The following is a 25586-nucleotide window of genomic DNA, read 5'->3' on the forward strand; positions in this document are numbered from 1 at the left end:
TAGAGATTTGTCCAAATATCTTTGATGGATTCACATATGGAAATGATTTCGAATTGTTCAATGTCAACATCATTGCATATTGCATTAAGAGCTTTTGAATCCAATTTGCAACCCTTTTCTTCCTCAATATTGTAGTTGCTTTTTTTTCTTGTCTTAGGGATCACAAAAGTAATAAATGTAAGTCAAGTCCAAACATTTCCTTTCATCAATTGACTTGATAAAAGCCTCATCTTCGATTTCCAATAAGTATAACTTGCCACTCAATTCAACGAGGGTGGATGTTTGATGGTGCTACCTTCCATCATAGCCTTCTTGGATGTAAACTAGACTCTAGATTTCACCAAATATATCTGGTGTCAAGCTCTTATACCAATTGAAAGTGCACATATCTAATTTGTATGAAACTATTTTAATGAACTGTCAAAATAGATATTGTAATAGCTGTTTCAACAATGAGTTTCGAGAATTAAGAACAGTGAAATATAAGTAAAGAATGAACAAAAAGGAATCCATGAAATTGATTATGCAATTCAGTTCAACAACCTAAATCTATAAGGCATTACCTGGAGAATAAATCCAATATGCAAACTTTCACAATATAACCTTAGATAACCAATCCAATCTACCTAAGCTCATCAAAGATTATTGTACCCTCAAAGTTGCACAATTTTTGTGTACTTACTCGCCACTCAAACAACTCTTCCCGAAAAAGGAAATAATCAATTAAACAAAAAGTGAAAGTAACAAAACAATCTGCTCTCAGTATATTCCAATTCAACAAGATATTCTCACAAGATCAGTGCTTATAATAGAGATGCCAAGCTCTTTTTATAGGCAAACTTGTACTAGTTTTAATGCATCTCAAACTCTTCAAAATTATACTCGAAAAAATAGTAGATATTATCTTCTTAATTGAACTCTTATCTACGTTATCATATCCCTTTATCAAGTCTTCAAAGTCAATCAGCTATCACCTTCAAAGTTTCCAGTATTAAAGCTCTAACCATGAAGCAAGTGATGATCTTTATAGTACAAGGACTCTTAAGAGATAAACTAGTTTACTTGTGGCACAATGATCCTTTATTTGCTACTTTACACGCGATTAAAGATAAAAAGTTATTACAAATCAAAATTGTCAACTTAAAACAAGTAACATCACTGTCACAACACGCTAGTGAATTTAGAATTGTAACAATTTGTTTGGCCAGTTCAGACAATAAATATTGATCTAATCAACTCAAGAATCATACATGAATATTCACTTCTTCTTTTTTTAAATGAAAAGTCAAAACATAGCAGAAAAGTTAAAATGGTTGTAGGTTGATCCAATATTTTTACCTAAGCTACCTATCTAACTTCTTTAGTAAATTATATAGTTAATGCTTTCATTAAATTATCAAGAAAACTTGCACATTTTAAAATTTTATTTTTATCATTAAAGGGATCATCAATCATCAAAATTATTTACTGTCAGTTGAGTGGAGACATACTATAAAGCTGCTTTAACTATAGAAACCATTGGCTAGCTATGGGGCTCAAACACATGCGTAAGAATGTCCTTGACCTTTTCACCAATGTCCTCTTCTTTGTACGAGGTTACAAACTTCACTGTAAGAAAACAGACAAAAAAAAAAACATTTCTTAGTGCTAAAATTTTAATAGCATAATGCTAATTCAAAAACTGAATGCCTTTGGTTTACTTTATAAAATACTTTTAAGAAGAATTCATTAATCAAGCAATAATATCTTAGGAAGTTCATTATTGGCATGACTGAAAATCTGAAATGGTCTTGGTAAAAGAAATTTTCAAAGAGTCTACAACGAATAAGTATCAATTCAAATTCCAGCATTTAAATTTTTTTCACTTAATCTTAAGTTGCAATCTCTTTGTACCAAAAGAAACTAGTAAATTTTAATCATGCTCTAGCGGGTATATAAAATCATGATTATGCTCATACATGATCAAAATTTAATGAAGATAAGATTGTTCTATCAAATAAAATGCCAAGATTTAAGTTCATGGTAAACTAGGTCACACGTCTTTTTATGGTGAAAGTAGACGACATTAACGAAGGGCTTTCTGCTTACATATGGCAATTTTCCATGGTAAATTTAAATGTTAAATTTAGTTGAGTTTACGCTTGAGACTGACATGCTTTTTACTCATTGGACATGAGTGAAAAGGGAGAAGGGTTGGAGTAATAATCTAAAGTATACTACATCAATGTAAATCTATAATAGGACTAACTAGTTTTAACTCTGATTAAAGCCAACTTTTTTAGTTCCTGAATCTAGAAAAACAGTTGCCTCATTTTATGCAAAATTCGAAATCTAAATTCTAATGCTTGACCAATCGCCTTTCGACTTGATGGTAGATGGTATATATTTCACATTTGAACTTCGCTAGGTTTAAGGCCATGATCCCTTACCAAATCCCCCTCCCCTAGAATACCGCGATTCAAATGGCAGCATTAACCTAGCTATGGCCTTATTAATATGACGCCAGTATCTAATACAAGGGGACTTATTGTAGGCATGTTCATACAAAGGAAACCCCTAGGCCCTAGTTACCTTATCCCTAAAAAAAGATAAAACATTGAATCTGAAAATGATTTAAATACATGGGGATAAAGAATAAAAAAACTTGTGCAGTGCACGAGAGACAACTGAAAAATTACCCCAGGGAAGAACAGGAAATTCCCACTGTTGTTTAGGGACCGTGACCACATATGAAGCAACCTACAAAAGGCCAACAAGCAGCAGCACAAATGAACGGTTTTAGTATATTTTGTTTGGATTGGGGTGAATAACAGATATTATGCGTCTGACACGGATAGGTTTTTTTTTTTCAAGTTTTTCATATATTTGAAAGATCAAGAGTAACAATGTAACATAGGTTTTTATCATTTTCTTCTTAAAGCACAAAGTTAAAGACTGAAAGAAAACTATTGATTTATTTTACTATGACTGAAAACATGCCAAGATTGATGCAGCCAGAGAACGTGGAGCACTAAAAAGAAGTGATGTCTCCTCCTTTTCGTAAAGAAGATCCATCATATCCATACATGCTTCAAAGCTCACCAATCCCCCAACCTTTGCAACTCCCCTATAAGCAAAATCAAAAAAGATTTGATACTAAGATGATAGAACTTTTTAAGTGCTTCAAGTGACTAGAACTGGATACAGGAAAGGAACCAGAATATTACTTGAACTGAATAAAAAACTCCTCAAGGAATATGAAAGTTACATTTGATATCCCAATTTCAAAATTCAACACCTATACATTAAAAAGAAAAAGAAACGGAAAACATAACAAGAAAAAGAGAAAAGTAAATGTTTAGTTGAATTTGATAGCCACTCAAAAAATAATAAAATACAACTTATTTTAATGTTTTAATTAGTAATCCATGTCAAGTCAACCCTATTTTAAAAACAGCTTATTTAATACCTAGCCCGTATAAACCAGAACAAATAACATTATATTAAAGCCATAGATTTTACCTGAAGGAAGACCACCTCCTGCAAAATGTTTTACTACGTTAACAAATTTATTACAAATGATACCAGATATCATTCAAAGTTTGCAATCACAAGATTATTTCAACTTTGGTTAATAACTTAAAGTTAAAACATCAAACGAAAAGTATTGAGAGACGAAAAGTATTGAGAGATAAATCGTAAAATTAACCATGAAGTAAATAACTTACAGCTTCCACAAAATCTCTAATGGTAAAATGCTGATCCTTAATGAATTCGTCTCCCAACGATTTTAAACATTTTACGGAGAGAGCACGAGAATCGTGTATCTACAATAGCAAGCGGGGAAAAAATTACTTCTAAAAAGAAGAATAGCGATCATGAAATCTAGAAACTCAACTTTACTTGAAATCCATATTGAAATAAGTGAAAATAACTGCAGATTGCTCTCTTCCATGGATCGTAAAAGCCAGCTTCTAATCATATTCCTCGTTTTTATTAAACTGTAAAGCAACAAAAGAATCAAACAAATTTTAATATTTAAAAAGAAAACAATGAAAATGAAATCGAGGAAAAAGAAGATTTACGTGGTGAGAGAAGGGAGAAATCGATCAGCGAAGAGAGATAAGGCACTGTATTTCACTATCGGAGAAGCTCGCAGTTGCTTTCAAATCACAACAGCAAAATGAAGTTAATAATGAAGTAATTTTAGCTTTGTTCTAATCTTTTACAGATATAATTAATTAGATTTCTTACATGAGAAGATCGAATAAGAAACTCCACCGATTTCTTTCGGAGTGGCTTCATTTCATTGAAGGAATCAGTCTGGCGGGAGACTGCCATTTGAACAAAAAGGAACAGAGGCGGAATGGCTTCTACTGAAAGTTCAAAACCAAACCTCCAATAGCGTCTTGCAGCAAGACCGGAATGGCTTCTATTCTTCCAACTGCTAAACCGCAGTTCAATCAACATTACAAAATAATTAAAATTATTGTTATTTTACATTACTATTTGGAGAAATTATTTCTAATTATTTAATGAACATTTTCAAATTGACATATACTTTTACTATTTTTTTTATCTGAAACCCAATCTCAAAATTTTAAACTTTGAATCTTGTACTTGAGCTTGAAACTCAAAACTCGAACTCAAAATTTTGAACTTGAACCCTAAATCATAAGGTTCAAGATTTAGAGTAAAAAATTATTAAAATTAATTATATATTAATGAAATGAAAAAATTTACTAAAATGTCATCAAATAATTAAAAGGAACAATGGATGATAGGGTGGGAAGATCTATAAAAGTTATTGTTTTATCTTAAACATTGTTTTTAATTAATATTTTGAAATTTTAAATTTTTAATATGTTTTTTCCTATAAAATTAAACAGTTAATATTTAAAATGAATATTACAAAAATGTATATAAAAAAAGTCTATGTGAGGTAGTTTATACACTGCATTTGACGCACCAATATTTGTTGCATTATTATTGCGAGTTTAAGAAAAATATAATAAATTACCATAAACACAAATCATTAAGGAAAATCTTAACGTAGAATCTCGAAGAAAAATTTAAGAATTTCCTACAAAGATAGATTTTAGCAGAATTTATATTCTGAACAATGATTGATAGCGCAATGATATAAACATATAATGGACAATCATGCTCCAGAATTTCGTTAATCTAATAATTAAATAATCAAATGACTGGATGACGTTAAGAAAAATATATTTATTATAAAGGAGTTGTATGAATTATATAAAAATATAGTCCTACAACATTATTTTTATGTAATTTGATTTTGTAAATTTGATCAATAAATTAAAATAAACGTATAATAGATTTTTTGCATTTGTTGTCAGACTAAATTTTTCGTTTTAAAAAATGAAATGAAAGTAAAGAAAGAAATTATCATTATCAGAATTATTATTTTATTTTACATCCTTATATTTTCAATCATTTTAATTTATAATTTATTTATTTATTTTTCTAATTATTTAATATTTTAATTTTAATTTTCATCACTTTTAAAATTTTATTTTATTTTCTCAATTATTTTTAAAATTAATGATTTTTATTATAAATTAGATCAATCCTAATTTAATTAGTAAATATATATTTTTGAAATTGTATTAATATATATATTTTTTGAAGGAATCTTGAGTTGTATTTATTTATGTATAATTAAAAAACATTATGATCTAAGAACCAAACACAGGCCATGCTCCAAAACTAGAGTTAGGGTTTTCTAGTAAACAAAGTTTAAAAAAACGTTACCTAAAGTAAAACTGAAAAATATTGCCTAAGATAAGAAAAAAGAAAAACCCAGCCTTATGAGTTGTCGACTTCTAGATAGTTCTTTGGAAAAATATCTGCATCCCAAACGACTAGCTCTTGGAGAAACAAACAGTCATAGAAATCTAAAAAAAAAATTCTCCTACTCTCTCATTTGCTCGAGATGGTGTTGACTCAGTGGTGGCCTTCATCTCCATCCCCTATCAATTTCCGAATCGGTGAGATCTTGAGTAACACACTCATGAACAAAGTATGCATTCACCCTCATTTTTAGCCCTTCAGATGCCAGATTATGTGCTGCTCTTTTTGTATGCTGGAATTTGCATCCATAATAATTCGCCTTCTACTCTTGAATATCATCAATATAAAGGCCGATTATCGATTTATCTTCTTTTTTTTTTGTGTTCCCTTTTTTTATAACTGTCAGAAAGTCGCCTTCGAAAATAACATATTTTATCCCCAGTTCTTTTCCCACCATAACCGCCTGCAAACATGCTAAGGCTTCTGCTGCAAATCCTGAAGAAATGTTGTCATGGATGACCAATTTTGAAACCAATACATCACCTTTAAAGTTCTTAACTATTACCCCTGAACAAGATATATTTTTCCCCTTCTATGAATCTGAATCTAAGCATTTGGCATGGTGTTTTCTTTCCATATCTTGTAATTCCTGAAAATACTGTATTACAAACTGCGCTATTTCTGTTCCAGATCTCTTATGACCTCTATGTACCCATTGATTCCTATTCGCCCAGATAGCCCAAATGGCGCAGACAAAGATGCAGCATTCCTTCTCTTTACTGTGCAACAATACCCAGGTAAACCACTTCATAAAGTCCATATGCGATAATTCGAGTGACCATACATAATTTAATTTTTTCCACATTTCCTTCGTAGTAGCACAGTTGCGAAATATATGTTCCCTAGTTTCCAGCCCTTGCTTACATCTTGGGCAGATGGTGTTATTTATTAATCTTTTGATTCTTAAATTTACCAGGGTAGGGAGGTAGTTGAGAATGGTTTTCCAAGCTGTAATACGTACCTTTGAGGGGAGATTACAATTCCACAGTTTCTTGTAACATTTTGTAATTACAGGCAAACTGTAACCATTACTGTTGTAATCATTGCCTTGTAATAGTAGTTTGTAACCACTGCGCACAGTATATTGGCCTGATGCTTCTCCCCTCCATATCAAAAGATCATTATGTGAACGCTGGGCCAAAGGGATTTGCAAAATCTTTGGAACATCAACTTCCGAAAAGGTACTCCAAATCAGCTCTGTTTTCCATGCTCTGGTATTACTGTCAATAAAATCTGCAACCATTGTAATGTTCTGCATTCTGTCCTTTTTGTTAATCAGTAGACCTGGCACATTTGGGACCCAAACATCTTCTTCTATACGAATGTCATGTCTATTCCCCACCCTCCAGCACAATCCCAATAGTAAGAGGCCCTTTGCTGCCCATATGCTTTTCCAGGTATAGAAAGGTAAATTACCTAAACCTGAATTTAAAAAATCAGTATTCGAATAATATTTAGCTTTTAACGTTCTAGCCAAAAGGGAATTAGGATCGTCAATTAATCTCCAGCCTTGTTTTGTGAGAAGGGCCAAATTAAATTTTGCTAAATTGTGGAACTCTTTTAACTCGCATAATTTGCTCTATGAACACCAGTGAATACCTCGTTTCCCATAACCTTTCTGCCACCAAAAGTTTGCAATGATTTGTTCCATTTCTTCACATATTGATTTCGGCAAAAGAAAACATGCCATTGTGTACGTGGGAATTGCCTGTAAAACAACTTTGATGAACACTTCTTTTCCGTCTTGCGATAATAATCTTGTGCTCCAACTGTCTATCTTTAACTTTAAGCGATCCTTCAAATGTTGGAATGCCAAACGCTTCTTCCTTCCCACCATATTCGGTAGGACTAGGTATTTCTCAAAATTGTTTGACCTTTTAACTCCTAGCTGATTCGATATGGTAGACCAAACATTTTCAGTAGTATTTAAGCTAAAATACACAGTTGACTTACTATAGTTAATAAATTGTCCAGAATAGATTTCGTATTCCTTGAGCACTTTTTCAAACATTGCAGTACCTTTGTCGGTCGCTTCTCCAAATAAAACACAATCATAAGCAAAAAGGAGATGGGAAATTTAAGATCCCCTTCTACTTGCCTTAATCCCTTTCAATACTCCTTCTTCTGTTGCAAGCCTTAAAAGTGTTGACAGCCCTTTCACTGCATATAAGAAATAGAAAGGGACTTAAAGGGTCCTCTTTCCTTAGGCCTCTTCCTAGAGTAAAAACCATTCCTGACACACCATTTAAAACCACCGAATACGATACTATGCTAATACAATGCATTATGCGCTCCATCCACCTCACATCAAAACCCATTGTGAACATCATTTTTTCTAAAAACTCTCATTCCACCCAATCATATGCTTTACTCATATCAATCTTAAGTGCCATAAGACCTTTTTTCCCCACCCTTTTATTTCTCATAGTGTGAAAAATTTCGTAGGCGAGAAGTACGTTGTCAGAAATTAGTCTTCCCGGAACAAACGCACTTTGAGTAGAGTCAATACAAAGATCAATAACTTTTTGAAGTCTATTTGCGATAGATTTTGATATGATTTTATAAAACACCAAGCATAGACTAATAGGTCTAAAATTGGTGGGATTTCTTGGGAGAGACATTTTTGGAAGTAACACTATATTCGTATGATTCAACAGTTTTAAGGATTTACCTTTATTAAGTACTTCCAAGCAAAAATTGCTGACTTCCCTCCCCACTATGTGCCAGTATTTTTGAAAGAAAATTGCTGGGAAACCGTCTGGTCCGGAGGCTTTTGTTGGCCCGATACTGTTGATTACTTCGACGACTTCTTCCTCTTTGTATTCCTCTATTAGTAATTGATTTATGTCTGCTCCAATACACCTTTCAACCCTCGAAAGAAAACGGTTTGTATCGCCAACTCCACTTGATTAGAATAATCCCATGAAATAATCTCTTATGATGCTTTCCATATCTGTATCCTCTGTTTTTAGATCTCCTTCCATGTTTTCCAATCCCCGAATCTTGTTTATCCTATGTCCTTGAGTTGCTTTGCTGTGGGAAAAAGTCGTATTTTTATCCTATTGACGCAACCAATTTGCTCTAGCCCTTTGTTCCCAATACGATTCTTCCTTCTCCATCTCCCAATTCAATTCTAATTTTACATTTATCATCTCAGCTAAATTATCATCATCCCTATTCATACCTTCTAATTCAGCCAATCTTTTCCGTAAAGCCTTCGATCTTTTATCATACTCTCCTTTGATCATCTTCTCCCATCTTTGTAGATTAACTCGAAGATATTCTAATTTTTCCAGCGCTTCTCTTGACTTTTCAGTCCACCATTTCTTGATGACATTTTCACAAGACGGTTCTAGTATCCACCAAGATTCAAATTTAAACCTCTTCTTTCCAGTTGGATATTCGTTGAGCTCTGTTTGTATAAAAAGTAGACAGTGGTCAGAAAAAGAGTGAGGAAGATGGGTAATCGAGAAATCGTGAAACAGGTTTAACCATTCACTATTCGCCACACTCCTATCAAGTCTTTCTCTAACATTTGTGCTCTCAAAATTTCCCCTTTCCCAAGTAAAATTTTTCCTTTTGAAACCCATATCAACCAATTCACAGTCTGTCAGAGCTTTCCTAAATTCCTTCATTTGTCGTCCATCTCTTGTTGCTCCCCCTTTTTTCTCATGAGCATACATTATTTTGTTAAAATCACCCCCTACACACTACGAAAAAGTACATGTGCCTCGTAATCTTCGAAGGAGATTCCAAGATTCTTGTCTATTTGCTTATCGTGGGTTCCCATAAAACCCAGTAAATCTCTATTTAATTGAGTCATCGTCTTCATGAACCTCAACGTCAATATGATTAGTTGAGTAACTACAAACTTGAATTAGAAAATTCCCATTCCAAGCCAAGCTTAGACCTCCCCGTGAACCAGAAGCTGAAACATCCAGCCCATTATGGAACCCACAGTGCTTTCTAACACGTTCCATTCTGTTGTGGTCCAACTTTGTCTCCATTAAGAAGACCATTTAGGGTTTATAAAGCTTCAACATGTGGTGAAGCCTCCTGATAGCCCAGGGATTCCCCAATCCCCAGACATTCCAGTATAAGAGTTTCATTGTTTCTGGTCGGCTTGCCATTTGGCAGCCGCCGATATAATTTGTGAAGGGTCACTAACATCTGTTGAAGTAAAGCATGAAAACTCAGTTGTTGCAAAATCTGCCGAACATATGCTGTCAAATTTTGCCCTTTTTATTTTAACATCATCCGAAAAATATGCTTCAATATTATCTAATTTCTCCTCATTAAATTTTCGCTTCCCCATTATCGTCCCAGCCATGTTTGTATCAAAAGATTCTTTACTAGAAAAGTGCCTCCAGCTATTTTTCTTTTGACTCAATTGTTGGGCCTCAATCAGTTCAATTTGCCTGTTTGATTCAGAATTTTCGTTTGACCTATTCCCCTCACGATAGTGATCCATACTAGAGTTTTCTTCCACTTCTCTCGACATATTATGAGGATAAGAACTTGTTTCATTTTCCCTAAATTTTTGCTGCAAAATCCCTATTTCCCTAAGATTAGAGAACTTCTTTAAACCAACTTCTTTCGCCGTTCGATGCATCTATTGCACAGAATCTATTAAAACATCATCGACTTTACCCGCTACCTCCTCACCGATGTAGTAACATTGTTTTATTATTTTTTTCTGCAACGAACCAAGCAGTAAGCTCTTCCTCCCTAATGCTGACGATTCTGCCTTAAGTGCTACTGAGTAAGGAAGTTCATCTTCCGCCTTACCACTATCCCCCTCCGATAACATTAGACAATCTTTAATCCCGTGACCCATGTGACCACACCCAAAGCAAAACGTTGGGAGACACCCATATTTGAAAGGAAGCCAGACTTTTTCTTGGCCATTTAGAGAGACAAAAATCTCTTTTCTAAGCGGTTTTTGAACATCTAGATAACTCTAATACGACAAAAATCACCTTTGATCTCAGAATGAATAATTCCACCAAACATGGACCCCACAACATGCATCAGATCATTTCTATCACACTCCGGTAGGCATGGGCCGACCTTTAGCCAAAACGGAGAAGAAACCAGACGAATCTTATTCCGCTCAACTGATTTTTTTAAACGATCAAAAATAATTAATTGCTTGCGAAAAAACCATGGCCGCCCGTTCATGATCTGCTCCAAGTCTTCCTCATCTTCGAATATTATCTTGAATAGATTTTGACCTGCAATCATAATCTCGAACTTCTTTTTGGTTTTCCAGATACTTCTCACTTGTGCTCTCAAGCTATCCGGGTTGTAATATTTCCTCTTCCAAACAGAACAAATCAGTGTTGGCTTTTCAGACGGATCTACAATAGAGCTTTTTACTGATAAATGGATCAACTCTTCTTCAAGAAAGGCTATCTCCTTCCTGTCGTCCTTTGCCCCCAAGTCACTCCTCAACACCTTCCTGTCGTCCATAACCCCGAAAGTCACCACTTCTCTTCTTTTCGACCCCAAAAAACACTATTTCTTTAGGAGACCCAAGAGAGCACTCTTGACCTAAGCGGTGGCTAGCTGTATTAATATATATTTTATAATGAATTAAAAATATATACATAAAATTATGCACACCACACAGGATATTAGAAACTAGTATTATTATTCTGAAAAAAAAAAAACGAGAAACTAATATTATTGAAGTGCTAAAATAGCCTAAGTCCATATGATAGTAGATGGGCAGAGGCCAAGACAAGAGGTTTTAAACCCACTTCCCTAAATATCAAAATAAAATTCTGTACTGGATCTAAAGCAGAAGTGGTAAAGGTCACCTTTCACTTAAGCCTCAGTCATTAGTGTGTAGATCTCTTTTACCTATCGATTCCCCATTTCAGCCAGAAATAAAAGTTACAACAAAAGGAGGTAAAAGAAAACCATTTAATCGCAACAAAAAAAAAAGAACACAAGCTCCCTGAGTTGCATACTATTCATGTGAGGTTTGGCCTCACCAACCTCAACATCAGACCGGATTTCAAACGTTGCATAGTCAAGACAATGTATTTGATTTTGCATTGATTTTATCTGACGCATACAGTTTCATTAATAAATTGATGTAATTATTATTTTACATAGATTTATCTCATTTCACTTAATTTTAGTCACATCGATTTAAACATAATGCAATAATGCATAAATAATATTAAAATTATTTTTAAAAATTTATATTTTGTATCATTATAGTATTAAAGAATTTAAATTTTATCAAAACATTATGAATCAGCTACTACATAAATATTTTATTTGTGAAATCTATTTAACATCATTCCTTTGCTATCTATAAATATTTTTTATATTATTTTTTCAAAAATATTAATAAAAGTGAAACAATATAGATAGATGTACAATTACAGAACAAAAAAAATGTAACTCATTTACTCCTTAGTCAAGGATTGATTTCCAGACTTGTGAGGCGAAATTGATTAAAATATCAATAACATATAATTTGACCATTCAATTTGTCGAATTATATTTAGTTTGTCTCTATAAATTTCTTGATTTAGTTGGTCCCTAAACTTATATATTCTGTCAATTAAGTTAATATTTTCACATTAACATCATTTGTGTTAATGTAACACTATTAATCAATCCGATGGTGTCACATAATAGCCTTTAAAAATATCACGTGACAAACTTAAATTAAAATTTTTAATTCATTTATATTTGACACGTAGCATTCTAGGAGACTAATATATGGTATCAACGGATTGACTAATAGTATTACGTCAACACAAATTAACGGTGTTAATACAGATATATCAACCTGATTGATGGATCACAAATTCAGTAACCAATTTGGTCAAAAATATTTTAGAAACTAGCTAAGAGTCCGTTTGTTTACATGTAATAGGTTTTGTGGAAGATGTTTTCTACATTTTCCGGTGTTTGTTTCACAAAAAATAGTTTGGTCAGCGGAAAATGACTTACAGGTCAAAGTAAAATAACTTACCCTTTTAAAAAGCGTAAGTCATTTTCCAGAAAGAACTTATCTATAGATAATTTTATTTTTATATAAAATTAACTTAAATTAAGCTTAATATTATTATATTGATAATTAATTTTATTTTTATTTTTAAAAATATTTAAAATATTACATTTTCAATATTATTAAGCATAGATATTTAATTATTTATATTTAGTCATATAATAAATTATTAATATAATAAATATAATTTATTATTTTAATAAATTATTTAATATTTCAATTTTATTTTAATAATAAATTTTAAAATAATAATTTTAAATAATATTATTAACATATTATTGAAAATATTTAATATCAATATTTTAATAATAAATATTTATTACAATTATAAATATATTAATAATAAATGTTTTGTAATATAAAGGTTAAAATATGTCATAAGTCTATATACACTTCACAGATTTATAATTTAGTCCTTGTACTTTTATTTTTAAAAATTTAGTTCCTTTTCTTTTCAAATTTGAAAATCAAGTTCAATTGTTGACATCGTTAATTTTTTGTCAATTTTGTTGATGTCACATTTTAAATAAAAATACCCACTTAGTAGTCATGTAATTAAAAATAAAGTTGTAATAAATCTGAATTTAATATAATATTTTTAATATATGCAAATACAATGTAAAATATAAAATTATAGATAAAAATAAATTCAATTAAACAATGAAAAATAAGAAATCTACCAAACTAACAGAAAATATTTTACATAGATTCATTCAAACACCAAAAATATTTATTTTTCCAGAAAATAAATTATTTTTCAGAAATTATTTTCTGAAAGTAATTTTCAACAGATCCTAAATACAAATCAACAAATTTAAAACCAAATTATATATTATCCAAGTAAACACATTTAAAATTCAAAATAAACATCTAAATAAATTAGAAAGAAACAAAAACGTGTACGTTACACGCGGTTCATTTAGGCCCTAGTTGCAATTTGCAACGTCTTTGATCACACCTATTTAAGAGGAGAAATAAAACGCAGGAGCAGATTCTCTTTGGAAGACTGAAACAACTGTACACTACTCTACTCTACTCAACTCAACTCAACTCAACTCAACTCAACTCAGCGCCATCTTTGCTCTATTTTCTCACCACAAGAAAAATGGCAGCTAATATTATAACCCAATCATCTCTGCTTCAGCCAAAACCTGCACTTTCTGCTAAAACCCTTCAAATCCCATCTCTGCATCGCTTATCCGGCCTCCCTCCTCCATCAAGTTTCTCTCTTTCCCTCTCTTTTTTTGGATCTTTTGTTGGTGTAAAAACTATCAAATGATTTATTCGTTGGTTTTACAGGGGTTGGCTTTTTGCTGGAAAAGAAAACGGGGATTGTTGGAAAAGCTCCATTAAAATCGGCTGTATCGGACTCAACCTCGTCAGTTTTGGAGAACAAGAAAAACAGCAAGAATCCCATTGTCGTCATTGACAATTACGACAGTTTCACTTACAATCTTTGCCAGGTTTAATTAATTGATTTTTAATTTTTTTTATCATTTTATTTGGTCAATCTGTTGCTTTCTTTCAGTTTTGTTTATGGTTTAAGACTTAATTCTGAATTGATGTTTGGTTGCTTACAAATCTGCTGGAAAACAATAGAAAACAGAATAACTGGACATGATTATTGTACTTGCATGTGAGATTATATATCTTGATTGATAGGGAAGACTTGATAATTTAATTGAAGTTAAGAAACCCGATTAAACCCAGTATAATAGGAAGAAAATGTCGTGCTTAGATTTTTTCCTTCTGATAAGAAATCAGGTAAGATACATGCATACATTCATATGTATGCATGTATGTATATGGTCTAGAGAAAATTTATTGTTTTTGCTATAATTCTCTAGTTCTTTCTTTGCGAGGGAAGGATTCAGATTTCAATTGAGGTGCGTAATCATAAATGTAACATTTTTATGGCTATGATTGTCAAATGAAAGCAAATGTGAAGAAATATGATATATAAAAAGTGATTCCTGCTGAATAATCGTATGGTGGGAGGAGTCCCATAGCATCTTTGATACCAGTGGTTACTCGGTTTGATGATATTGACCTATGAAAGTTAATACCAGGGGACAATTTTTTATATTTATGGTACAGAAAATTCTTTGATCAGAGATTATTACCATGCGATCAAAAGCGATTTATCTCCCGACAAGAATAACTGCTGAGAAACTGTCCATTAGGGAATACAGTGACATCTGGCACTGAATGTAGAGAATCGACTTCATTTGGCTCTTATCTTTCTCCTTTTAAGCAGCAGACAAGGCAGATTTGATTGTCGCCTTAATTAAAGATTTTTCTGGCACCAAATGCTTTATTCTTCTTTATTCTAAAGTTTTATTTCTTGTATGATTAATCTCTTACTACTTTCCGAGTTGTATTCTTGACTACGAGCAGAATATCCTCTCAATTTACCTGTAATTTTGTAGTATATTGGAGAGCTTGGATGTTACTTCGAGGTTTTTCGAAATGACGAATTAACTGTAGAAGACTTAAAAATGTAAGAATTAACTTTTGACAAGAGCGGAATTGTTTATTAATTTAGCTGTGTTACACGATAATCTCTCAGGTGGTTAAAGGTTATTTTATTAACAAATCTCTAAAGATTTGGTTCAATAAATGACAACTTTTTCTTTTTATTGTAGGAAAAACCCTAGGGGAGTGCTTATCTCTCCTGGTCCAGGTAATAGTTTGCTATATAACATTTTAAACTATAAACAAATGAAGCATAAGAATCTGTCATATTTAAGCATGTTATACACTTTATATCCTTTTTATAGGAACACCCCAAGATTCCGGAATATCACTGCAGACTGTTTTGGAACTTGGACCTACTGTACCTTTGTTTGGTGTTTGTATGGGTTTGCAGTGCATTGGTGAGGCTTTTGGAGGTGAGTGTTCTAGGATGCGATAAGTTATTTTTATTCCCTCTTTTTTTTACATTATGTCAATGTTTATTTTAAGAAAGCTAGATTGGAGATTAATTCATATTTGTAAATGTTTATCTCGGAACCTCAGCTGCTTGCTGGTGGGATTTTAAAATAATCTGTTTGACTTCATTGCAAAATGCAGGAAAGATAGTGCGTTCTCCCTATGGTGTTATGCATGGCAAAAGTTCCCCTGTATATTATGACGAAAAGGGGGAAGACGGTTTGTTATCTGGATTGTCAAAGTATATATTACTTCTTCATACATGATTTCCGTTTTAAAATTTTTCGCGTGCTTAATTTATGTGCCATCTTTGGTCAAACTATCAATTTGTTCAATTTTCTTTTTCTTTATATCTCTTCTACCTTTTTTAGGATCAATATTCCTTAACAGCATTTCTCTCATAATAAATTTCAACCTTGAGGAAATTTTATGTGCTCTATAGGCAAAATAGTAGACAAGGCATCAAAATCATTCTCAAAGGAAAAAGAAGCGGGAGGAAGAGATAAAAGGCTTAAGAGTTCGATGGGTAGGATAGTCTGGACAAATAAAATCTATGAATATTCTAGTTTTAACTTCAAAGAGTTTCAAATTCCACTATTTCTTCCAGTACCTCTCTAATAACGTACTCTTAGGATTTGAAAGATTCAACTATATTTGTTATTATCTTTTAGGGGAGTCATGTCATACGCCTTCGTCTAAGACATGGTTTTTGATCTTTTTTTTACCCTTTTGCTCAAATGAACATATTCTTGGATCTTCATATAGCTCCAACTATTTACTTTTTTTCCTTTGAAACAATGTCAACTCGTGCTCACCAAAGCCAACTAAACGGCTTTCTTAATTACCAGCCAATCATCGGTTCATGTCTACTAGTTCAAAGTGGTGAGGTTCATACTCAAATACATCACGATATGCATAGTATCCAAAATCACAATGCTCCCAATTTAGTTGATAATATTCCTGATTTAGTTCTTCTCTGCCATAACTCATAAGAGCTCACCATCACAACATTCTCATTGGAAAACTTCACCTTTGTCCCTTCATTTGTTAGCATTTTTTTTATCATCATCGATCTAAGATTGCTGCTCAACAAACCATCAATTTTGCAGGGGTCTAATGATCTTAGGATTTGAAAGATTCAAATATATTTGTTATTATCTTTTATCCTAGCTTTGAATTGTTGTTTTATCTTATCTTTATTCTAAATGTAATCGTTTAGAATTTTTCCCAAGATTGTTGCTCAAGATTGTTGTTTTCCCATCAATACTTAGGATTTTTCTTGTCATCATTGATCCAAGATTGTTGCTCAACCAACCAGTAATCTTGCGCTTAGGATTTGAAAGATTCAAATATATTTGTTATCATCTTTTATCCTAGTTTTGAATTATTGTTTTATCTATCTTTATTTTAAATGTCTTCGTTTATCTTTACCTCTTGTGGAGTCATTTCATAAGCCTCCCTTTACTTCTATATGAGATAAACAATCTTGACTCCTTGACAAAGCAGTTTAGAGCCTCTAAGCTTTTGTTTCATCAATGTTTTAGATCTCTGGTTCAACTGTTTAGGACTCAAAAAGGTCAATAGAGCTCTTTACATAGCAAGTTAGATATGTTGTTCATGCAATACCGCATGCTGCACATAACATGCATAGTTAAATAATATGTACTTATTGTTTTCCTATATTATTTGTGGCCATTGAAATAACCAGAGATATAAAAGAAATCTGATCTTCATTAAAACCTCATATTAGCAAAAGGAATGTGTGAAAGGTAAGGAACAGCATTTACTTATTACTAAATTTTATGTTTGTCATGAAAATCATCATGCTGCTTCCTGGCCTTGGTCTAGCATTATAGGTATGAGATTGGCAAGGCAAGGTAAGGGGTATCTGGGAGTGGGGAGTCAATAAAGCTACGGACAAAGAAGGCCAATCATTAAAGTTCATAATAGGAGTATAAATGAGACACTAGTACTCGCAAGCTATTTGAGTTTGACTCGAAAAAATTTTGAGCTCGATTTGGTAATTTTTGAGCCGAGCTCGAGCTAATCGAGCTGAATTCGAGCTTAGTAATACTTGACTCGAACAGCTCGCGAGCCTTATCGAACTTTTCATATTTTTATATTATTAAATTATGTTATTGCCCTTAGTATATATTATTAACCCTAAGCTTAATTATTGAGTCAAGCTCAAGTTCGAGCTTGAGTACAAAAATTGGTAAACAAGCTTAATCGAGCTCGAGCTCGAGCTCAAGTGGCTCGATTATATCTCGAGCTTAAAAATAGATGTTCGATCTAGCTCGAGCCTAGTTTTGAGCTTTGAATTTCAAATTGAGCTCAAGCTCAGCTTGACAGTATTTGGGATTGCCTCGGCTTGATTACACCTCTAATTGAGCATTTTGCACTGCTCATATTAAGAAAATAATCATCACAAATAGCTCCTCATTGCGGCCCTTAGTGCCCATATGAATGTAATGCATTGATCAAAACCTACCTTTTCTTTTATGTTATTTTCCTTTTTTGCTAGACACTTGTGAAGCATCTGTCAAATTACTTTATAAGTTAAAACAATTCCCAATTTATTTTCATTAATTACACCATGTTATTCTCAGTTCTTACTATTATTGCACCTTTCCAGCCCTTTCAATGCTGGCAGATATCATAGCCTCGTGATTGAAAAGGACAGTTTCCCTGAGGAAGCACTTGAGGTTACTGCTTGGACAGAAGATGGACTGATAATGGCTGCTAGGCACAAAGTTTATAAGCATCTGCAGGTAAGATTGCCTTCTCTTTTACTTGTAAAAAGTTAGCACTATGATTTGCTGAATTAGAAGGTCTGCCTTCCATCAATTTGGTTACTAAACAGGTTGGCTGGTCAGAATTTATTTGCTGCAATAGAACCGATTTCTTCATTTAAATTAGTTGCAGTAATAACTGCAAAAAATTACTGTGATTATACTGTAACTACCCTGTGTCTAGAATAATTGGAGTATGTTATTGGTCTGATTATGAATTTTATTCTTCTACTTTATGAAAACTGAAAAGTTAAAGTCTCTTTATTTTAATTTGTCAATTTTTGGTCCTCATACTTCTATGAAAACTAAAAAAGTTAGTCTAATTAGATAATACTACTTAACCTTGCCATTAACTTCCTAACCGAAAACTCAAAAATTTATATGTGAAGAATTAGTTAAATCAGCATTTCAACGATTTATGTGCTACAAATTAACAAAAATCAGCAATTTAAGTTCTGGTGTTTACTTACAACTGGACTAACATTTTAGTCTTTGTAAAGTACAAGAATCAAATTCTGACAAATTTAAGTAGAGGGACTAACTTCTCGGTTTTCATAAAGTAGAGGAATGGTATTCAGAATTAGACCTATATTATTCTGTATGATAACCTAGGTATAAATTCCCAATTTGCTCTCATTCTTCAAATTTTTTTTTTTTTTGAAGTATCCGTGTTCGAAAGACATGAATATGGGAATGTAGGAAAAACTTAGAAATATGTAACCATAACCCTGTTAAATACATATCCGTATCTGGCATTCATTTCTGAGTTGGAGTAACAGCCTGTGAGCATAATTTATCTTGGAGAATCATAGTATTGGAACTATGTAATTGATTTAAGAATGCTTGAATCAGAGTCTTGAATTCTTATCGTTTCTTCAATGTGTTCTAATCTTCTGTTTTTTTTTTTTTTTTAAAGTTTATCAAATGATATTTGATACCAAACATTTTTGTCTTTGGTATTGAATTTTTAATGATGTCATGTTGTGCATGTTGAGCATTTGCACCTTTTAAAATTTACGAGAACTATTAGCACTAAAATGCTAAATTAACTACCTGTTTAATGTTCAGAAATCAAATTAATTTCCGTTTTTTAGGCTTCTCTTCCTTTTATTTCTCTCAAATTCTCTTCCTTCTCTCTTTGTCTTCAGCGTCCTCTCATAACAATGTCACCACCCTTTTCCTTTTCTGTTCGGGACAGTTATATTCCTCTCCAATAAAGGCCCTTTTTTTTCATCAGTTCCATACATATCCTCTTTGGTATTGTGCCTTGGTGAAGCCCTAAAAGGTGGCAACATATACCAGGTCTTCATGCCTGTCACAAGTTTCTGTATTTATCCAAAAGTTCATGTAGTAAAGGCTAGTTCTCATCTTTTTAGTGTCCTCTGTTCCAACAAAACCCCAAAAATTATCTTTAATGCCATAATGGGAATGATCTTTACAATTTCAGTGTCTTAAAATTAGCATAACTAGCATAACTAGCATAACTATTTTTACATCTTCAACCCCCCATCACTACTAGGATTTTTGTTGCCTACCTAGCATCGTTTTCACAAGACAGCCAATAATGTTGTTTACAATTATCTCTTCACATCTTCCACCAACATTCCTAATGTTATTGCCAATATCATGTGCATTTCATCGTCCAATTTTAGCATATGCTGGTGTCATTCTATTTTGAATGCCATATTACCATCTAAAAAGGCACTGGGAAAACAAACACTTTTAAATGCGTTCTAGCCACCCAAAAGATGCCATCAAGAATCTATAAATTGATTAAATTTACGATTTAGTGTATTCTTGTATCAACACCACCTTATGAAAGAAGAAACTCCATACAAACTTGGCCCTTTGTGGCTGTGGTAAAACTCCAACAGGCTTCCTTGGATATGATACTTTTATACTATGTTGTTCCGACTCTTCATTTTGATTGGAGTATCCTTATTTGACACGTGTATCAAACACCTAATTGGACATGGATATGGGGGTATGATTCTCTAAATATATGAAAAAAGGAAAAATTAAGTACACCCGTGTCATATCAATATCTGATACTCACCCTTGGATCCAAGTAGCATAGCTTTTAATTTATGTCTTCCCTGATTGTTATGGTTTTTTGCTGCTTACCATGTCTTTTGAATCTTTAAGATAGCTGTTTTTTATCAGATATTTTGATTATTTTTTATTCTTCTACGTTCTTTGCTAATTAACTTTGATGTACAAATTGATTGAAACCTGTAGGGTGTTCAATTCCATCCAGAGAGCATCATAACCTCTGAAGGAAAAACAATTGTTCGGAATTTCATCAAACTAATCGAGAGAAAGGAGGTGGCAGGATCCAAGAATTAGAGGTCTTCTTCTGCATATAGAAATACTTGAGTTGTGAATGTCGCATATCAGCATGGCAACATAACCTGGAATCCTTTCTCCATTTCCTTTTCTTTCAGTCATGTAAGCGTAGAACTTGAAACTCGGTGGCTTCATATTCATGTTTTGAAAAATTTTCAGAATGCATCTCCTTTTCTTTGTGGAAATCATCTTCCAGATGTCTATGCTTTTGGACTATCATTTATGTTTCTTGCAGTTCTTTTTTTTTAGGAAAAAATAAAATAGAAGAAAAGAAAATCTTAGTCAGCCACTTCTTATCGATCTTAGTATTATATGAATAACTAGCTATTTGCTCCAACTAACAATCATTTACTTACACCTGAAATAAAGTATTGAAAATTAAATATAATAATTAAACCATTTCTTATCCATTTTGAGTTAATTTAAGATCTGCCATTTTTCTGAATTCATTTTGAAAACTTAAACAAATCAGAAAACTTAGAAACTGTTTCAGACTACAGAGATATAGCAAAAGAGAGCAAATCTTACAACTAGAAATGAACAAATCCAAAAATCAGAAATTGTGCCTCTTTTATCGAGCGTCAGCTGATGTAAACGAATCTGCAAACCCGGAAGGCAGGCCTGTTATACTGGTCTGTGTAGTGCCTGTACTATCTAGCAATGATGAAGAGTCATCCAAATTGCTATTCTCAAATACTTGCCATTTTTTCATTGCTTGTGGTAATGTCAGTTCAAGGTTGACCCCATATATGTCGGCCGAATTGGGAGTTTCTGGTTTCCATAGCTCGGCTAGTGATGACAACACATTGACCACATGACTCATATCCGGCCTCTGGTAGGGCTCCCTTGCACAGCAGTGGCAAGCTAGTTCAGACACTGTTCTAATACTGGTAAATTTTCCATCATCGAGATGAATGGTTTTGTCGATGACCTTCCGGAATGTGTCCTTGTTTATGTACTTCCGACGAAACCATGTCACAAGGTGCAAACTCTCCTCAGGCTGAGTTTCATCTAGCGCCTTACGGCCTGAGATCAACTCCATGAGAATCACACCAAAACTAAATACATCCACCTTCGTGGTCACGCGTCCGGTAACTGTCAAAGTGTGAGCAATGTCAGTTCTAATGCTTTGGTTTCGTAATTTGAAGCCTCGATGGAAGCAAAACAAACTAACAGAATATTGAAAAAAAAAATAGGCAATGTGCAGGCGTTCGCCATCACAAAATGAAAGAAAAACGAAACAAGTTACCTGCATACTCCGGTGCCATATACCCAAACGTTCCTGCAAGTCTTGTTTCAACTGACTGTCTACCATCAGCTGGAGCTAGACGAACCAAGCCGAAATCTGCAACTTTGGCACGCATATCATCTCCAAGAAGAATATTTGATGGCTTAAGGTCTCGATGAATGAAACTCTGTTGTGCCAGTCCGTGTAGATACTCAACTCCTCGAGCCACATCAAGGGCAATTGTAAGTCGTTGAGTCCATTCAAGTGGTTTCAACCCTTCATCCTTCCAGTTGAATAGGTGCCTACTAAGGGTCCCTTGAGGCATGTATTCATAAACCAGAAGCCTCTCATTTCCATCCAAGCAATACCCAAGATTTGCAACCAAATGGCGATGACGAACCTTACTAAAAACCGCAATCTCTGACTTAAACTCGGCCAAACCCTTGGCACTTACAACACCAGATTCCATCCTTTTCACGGCAATCTTTGTCCCATCATGCAATTCCCCTTTGTAAACTATTCCAAAACCACCTCTTCCCAATACGTTTTCATCACTGAAATTACTTGTAACGTTCTTCAAAACTTGAATTGAGATCGCCATGCAACCAGACTCAACCATGTGAACATCAGTAGGTCCACTGCTTGCCTTGCTGAAAGTTTCACTTGGACCAGTGATACTTGATCTGGAAACAGTTATCTTAACTCCTTGGTCACTGGAATGATGACGATGAACGCGTACAGCAGTCAGACTTTGTACCTTACTAGTATACTTTCGTGTTCCGGCACACAAACAGATAACCGAACCAAGAAGACTCAAGCCACCAACAACACCAATTATAGAACCCAAAACTGTACCTTTATTGGATTTCTTTTCACCATTTCCAGTAGAAATGCCGGCACTCTCTCCACCAGGGGACCTGGCTTCTGGTGTAGGGGCCTTATCTTTTCCGATATCATGGTTTCCAGCAGTAACTACATCGACATTATCCCTAAAAGATGGTATTTTCCCATAGAGCCGATTGTTCGAAACATCTAATCGAGCGAGATTTGGCAATGAAGCGAGCTCCATAGGAATGACGCCGGTAAGATTATTATCTGAAAGATCCAATGTTTTTAATGAAGTAAGCATCGAAAAGTTGCTAGAGATCGTACCGGTAAGCCCCTTTCTTGCGAAAAGAAGGGAAACAATGTTTCCTTGAGCACATACAATGCCAAGCCAATTATCACAAGGATCGTTCCCTTTCCATTCATCAGCAAAATTATGTGGATAGTTAACAGATTGGAGGATCGATAACAATATATTAACACGGTGATCGCAAGCAACATTGGGATCATCCAAGCAAAATCTATTACTACCAGCATTCATATCAACAATCACATTATCAGCAAATTGAGGGGTTGACCCTTGAAGTTCATTATTAGTCAAATTCACAATATAAAGCGACTTTAAATTAACCAAAGACAAAGGAACAATACCAGTGAAGTGATTATCTCTTAAACTCAAGTTCCTCAACTGAGTTAACACTGAAAAATCAGGTAAAGGACCTGAAAACTTGTTCTCATGTAACCATACCTCTGTCAAAGAAGACATGTTTTGAATCACTTCAATTGTGCCATTCAAACTTTGCCCATTTACCCATAAAGACTGAATCATTGAACCAGAGAACTCAGCAGGCAATTCTCCTTCAAGTTTGTTTAAAGCCAAATGAAGTTCAGTCAAGGATGGGAAAGTTTCAGGGTCAAAAAAACCTGGGAATTTGCCTTTGATATTAGCATTGTTGGCTGAGAAAGTTTTCAAAGAAGTTGCTTCCTTTAAGCTCACTGGGATCTCCCATGGTTCAAAAGGGTTGTTGTCAAGGTGAATCGAAGTCAATGATGTTAAACCGGTGAAGAAATCTGAAGGGAAAGATGAGAAATTGTTGTTGTGGAAGTTAGCTTCTTGCAACTGGATTAAACCAGCAAGGCTTGGGATTGGACCATTGATTTGGTTGTTCATTACTTCAAAGATGGTGAGCTGAGTCAGGTTCTTGAGCTCAGGAGGAAGGGTTCCACCAATATTGTTGCTCGGTATTTGGATCCTAGTGACCCTATTCTCTTGACATTCCACTTTAGCCCACTGACAAGGGTCAGGGTCAGACCAGTCAAGTGAAGATGGGATCTTTAAGCTTTTTTTAAGCTTTTCCATGGCTGACAAGTCCGGGCTAGGTTGAGAACAGACCTTCAAAGTGAAGAAGCAAATGACTGAAAGAAAACGTAAAACAAGACAACCGAGAGAATGGGGTTTCTTCATTGTAGTTATCCTTTGTTTTTCGTGAGAAAAAAGAGAGAGAAAGTGAGGGGGATTTGGAAGGAATGTTGCCAGCTTTATGTTACTATTGAGATAAATGGTTTTCTTCCAGGGTTTACGGTGGCATTGATGATGATATAGGATAGGATCAACTAAATTCGAAAGGATAGACGTAAGAAGAAAGAAAAGAGAAGGGTGATTGAGAGAGTGAAACGGCGGGGAATGAGGAAAATGACAAAAGGTTCGATACTTTTTTTTTTTTTTTGAATTAGTTGTTATTTAATTTCATATTTTCGCATCAATATTAGCAGTTTTTGTGCTGATTGTTAATAATTAATACAGTTAATAAATTGGGGTAATGTGAAATTGAAGCAATATACGTGATAAAATATAAGTTGGGGTATAAATTAGGTAAAAAAAAGGTTCAAGTGTCATTTAAGTATTTTTGTATAAGTTTAGGGTAAATTACATATTAACCCATGATAAAATAATCAAGCTTTTTTGAAGTTTGGGAAACTATACCTAAAGTTACTAAATTATTAGTAAGTTTAAGTTTAAGTCACTCAACTTCAAAAAGTTACAAAATAGTCACTGAATTATTCAAAAATTTTCATTTAAGTTACTAAGTAGTTAAAAACATTGTTATATATAACCTTCATTATTCGCACGATCTGTTCAAATTAAAAGCTTTTTTCCTTTTTCTTTTACAAATTAATTTTTCTTCATAAAACAATTTTAAAATTACAAATTTATTAATCAAAATCCAAAAAAAAATTCTTCAATTTTCAGCATTGGCTATTATTCTTCTATTAATTAATGGGAATCAATCCATCCTACCGTTTTTCAAACTTTTTATTAAAAATAATAATCTCACAACTTAAATAAACTTTTAAATAATTTAATAATTATTTTATAACTTTTAAAAATGAATAATTAAAATATAAATTTACTAATGATTTTACTCCTAAAATTTATACTTTTTACTAGACTTGAAAATTCTGAACTTTAATTAACATTTGGAAGTAAAAGTGAAAAAGTGTTGCTTTTGTTCCAAGCCTGTGATTGGTTCCTGAGAAAGGGAAAGCAAATTAGTTTGCACATGCAAATGGTCCT

The 25586-nt window shown here is 33.3% G+C and overlaps 4 protein-coding genes and 1 long non-coding RNA gene across 6 annotated transcripts; 2 read left to right on the plus strand and 3 right to left on the minus strand.

Moving 5' to 3' along the window:
* Positions 1 to 1368: 1368 nt before the first annotated feature.
* Positions 1369 to 4479, minus strand: LOC108460011 (cyclin-J18). The gene is made up of 9 exons (XM_017759397.2): positions 4234 to 4479; positions 4065 to 4141; positions 3878 to 3980; positions 3708 to 3806; positions 3502 to 3519; positions 3207 to 3277; positions 2980 to 3106; positions 2679 to 2739; positions 1369 to 1608 (listed from the first exon to the last, which is right to left on the minus strand). The coding sequence occupies exons 1-9, from the start codon at positions 4447 to 4449 to the stop codon at positions 1523 to 1525; spliced, it is 858 nt and encodes a 285-aa protein (XP_017614886.2). The 5' UTR covers positions 4450 to 4479; the 3' UTR covers positions 1369 to 1522.
* Positions 4480 to 5783: 1304 nt separating this feature from the next.
* LOC128285141 (uncharacterized) lies at positions 5784 to 7216 on the plus strand. Of its 2 annotated transcripts, XR_008275558.1 has the most exons (4): positions 5784 to 5993; positions 6487 to 6593; positions 6773 to 7037; positions 7139 to 7216. It is a non-coding gene; the product is annotated as an uncharacterized LOC128285141 (long non-coding RNA). The 2 variants fall into 2 exon arrangements; XR_008275559.1 differs by lacking the exon at positions 7139 to 7216 and having other exon boundaries at positions 5786 to 5993; positions 6773 to 7109.
* Positions 7217 to 8915: 1699 nt separating this feature from the next.
* Positions 8916 to 9863, minus strand: LOC108458612 (uncharacterized). The gene is made up of 2 exons (XM_017758022.1): positions 9767 to 9863; positions 8916 to 9268 (listed from the first exon to the last, which is right to left on the minus strand). Exons 1-2 carry the CDS (start codon positions 9861 to 9863, stop codon positions 8916 to 8918), a joined length of 450 nt encoding a protein of 149 aa, XP_017613511.1.
* A 3946-nt stretch (positions 9864 to 13809) lies between these two features.
* On the plus strand, positions 13810 to 21143 carry LOC108460169 (anthranilate synthase beta subunit 2, chloroplastic-like). The gene is made up of 8 exons (XM_017759541.2): positions 13810 to 14109; positions 14189 to 14352; positions 15319 to 15389; positions 15535 to 15572; positions 15670 to 15780; positions 15962 to 16061; positions 18456 to 18591; positions 20851 to 21143. The coding sequence occupies exons 1-8, from the start codon at positions 13995 to 13997 to the stop codon at positions 20956 to 20958; spliced, it is 843 nt and encodes a 280-aa protein (XP_017615030.2). The 5' UTR covers positions 13810 to 13994; the 3' UTR covers positions 20959 to 21143.
* Positions 21144 to 21393: 250 nt separating this feature from the next.
* LOC108460168 (receptor protein kinase TMK1-like) lies at positions 21394 to 24755 on the minus strand. Its single transcript, XM_017759540.2, has 2 exons — positions 22208 to 24755; positions 21394 to 22053 (listed from the first exon to the last, which is right to left on the minus strand). Exons 1-2 carry the CDS (start codon positions 24474 to 24476, stop codon positions 21530 to 21532), a joined length of 2793 nt encoding a protein of 930 aa, XP_017615029.1. The 5' UTR covers positions 24477 to 24755; the 3' UTR covers positions 21394 to 21529.
* Positions 24756 to 25586: the final 831 nt, after the last annotated feature.

Source organism: Gossypium arboreum, chromosome 12, assembly GCF_025698485.1.
Source record: "Gossypium arboreum isolate Shixiya-1 chromosome 12, ASM2569848v2, whole genome shotgun sequence".
NCBI classification, from domain to species: Eukaryota; Viridiplantae; Streptophyta; class Magnoliopsida; order Malvales; family Malvaceae; genus Gossypium; species Gossypium arboreum.

Coding starts and splice junctions, on each gene's coding strand:
- LOC108460011 (XM_017759397.2), bottom strand. CDS start 4,449: ATGTTGATTGAACTGCGGTTTAGCAGTTGGAAGAATAGAAGCCATTCC. Junction 3,981..4,064: donor TTTCTCCCTTCTCTCACCAC/GTAAATCTTCTT, acceptor GTTGCTTTACAG/TTTAATAAAAACGAGGAATA. Junction 2,740..2,979: donor CTCTGGCTGCATCAATCTTG/GCATGTTTTCAG, acceptor GGCCTTTTGTAG/GTTGCTTCATATGTGGTCAC.
- LOC108458612 (XM_017758022.1), bottom strand. CDS start 9,863: ATGGAGACAAAGTTGGACCACAACAGAATGGAACGTGTTAGAAAGCAC. Junction 9,269..9,766: donor AGCTTCTGGTTCACGGGGAG/GTCTAAGCTTGG, acceptor TTATACAAACAG/AGCTCAACGAATATCCAACT.
- LOC108460169 (XM_017759541.2), top strand. CDS start 13,995: ATGGCAGCTAATATTATAACCCAATCATCTCTGCTTCAGCCAAAACCT. Junction 16,062..18,455: donor TTGTTATCTGGATTGTCAAA/GTATATATTACT, acceptor GCACCTTTCCAG/CCCTTTCAATGCTGGCAGAT. Junction 18,592..20,850: donor AAGTTTATAAGCATCTGCAG/GTAAGATTGCCT, acceptor TGAAACCTGTAG/GGTGTTCAATTCCATCCAGA.
- LOC108460168 (XM_017759540.2), bottom strand. CDS start 24,476: ATGAAGAAACCCCATTCTCTCGGTTGTCTTGTTTTACGTTTTCTTTCA. Junction 22,054..22,207: donor TATGGCACCGGAGTATGCAG/GTAACTTGTTTC, acceptor ACACTTTGACAG/TTACCGGACGCGTGACCACG.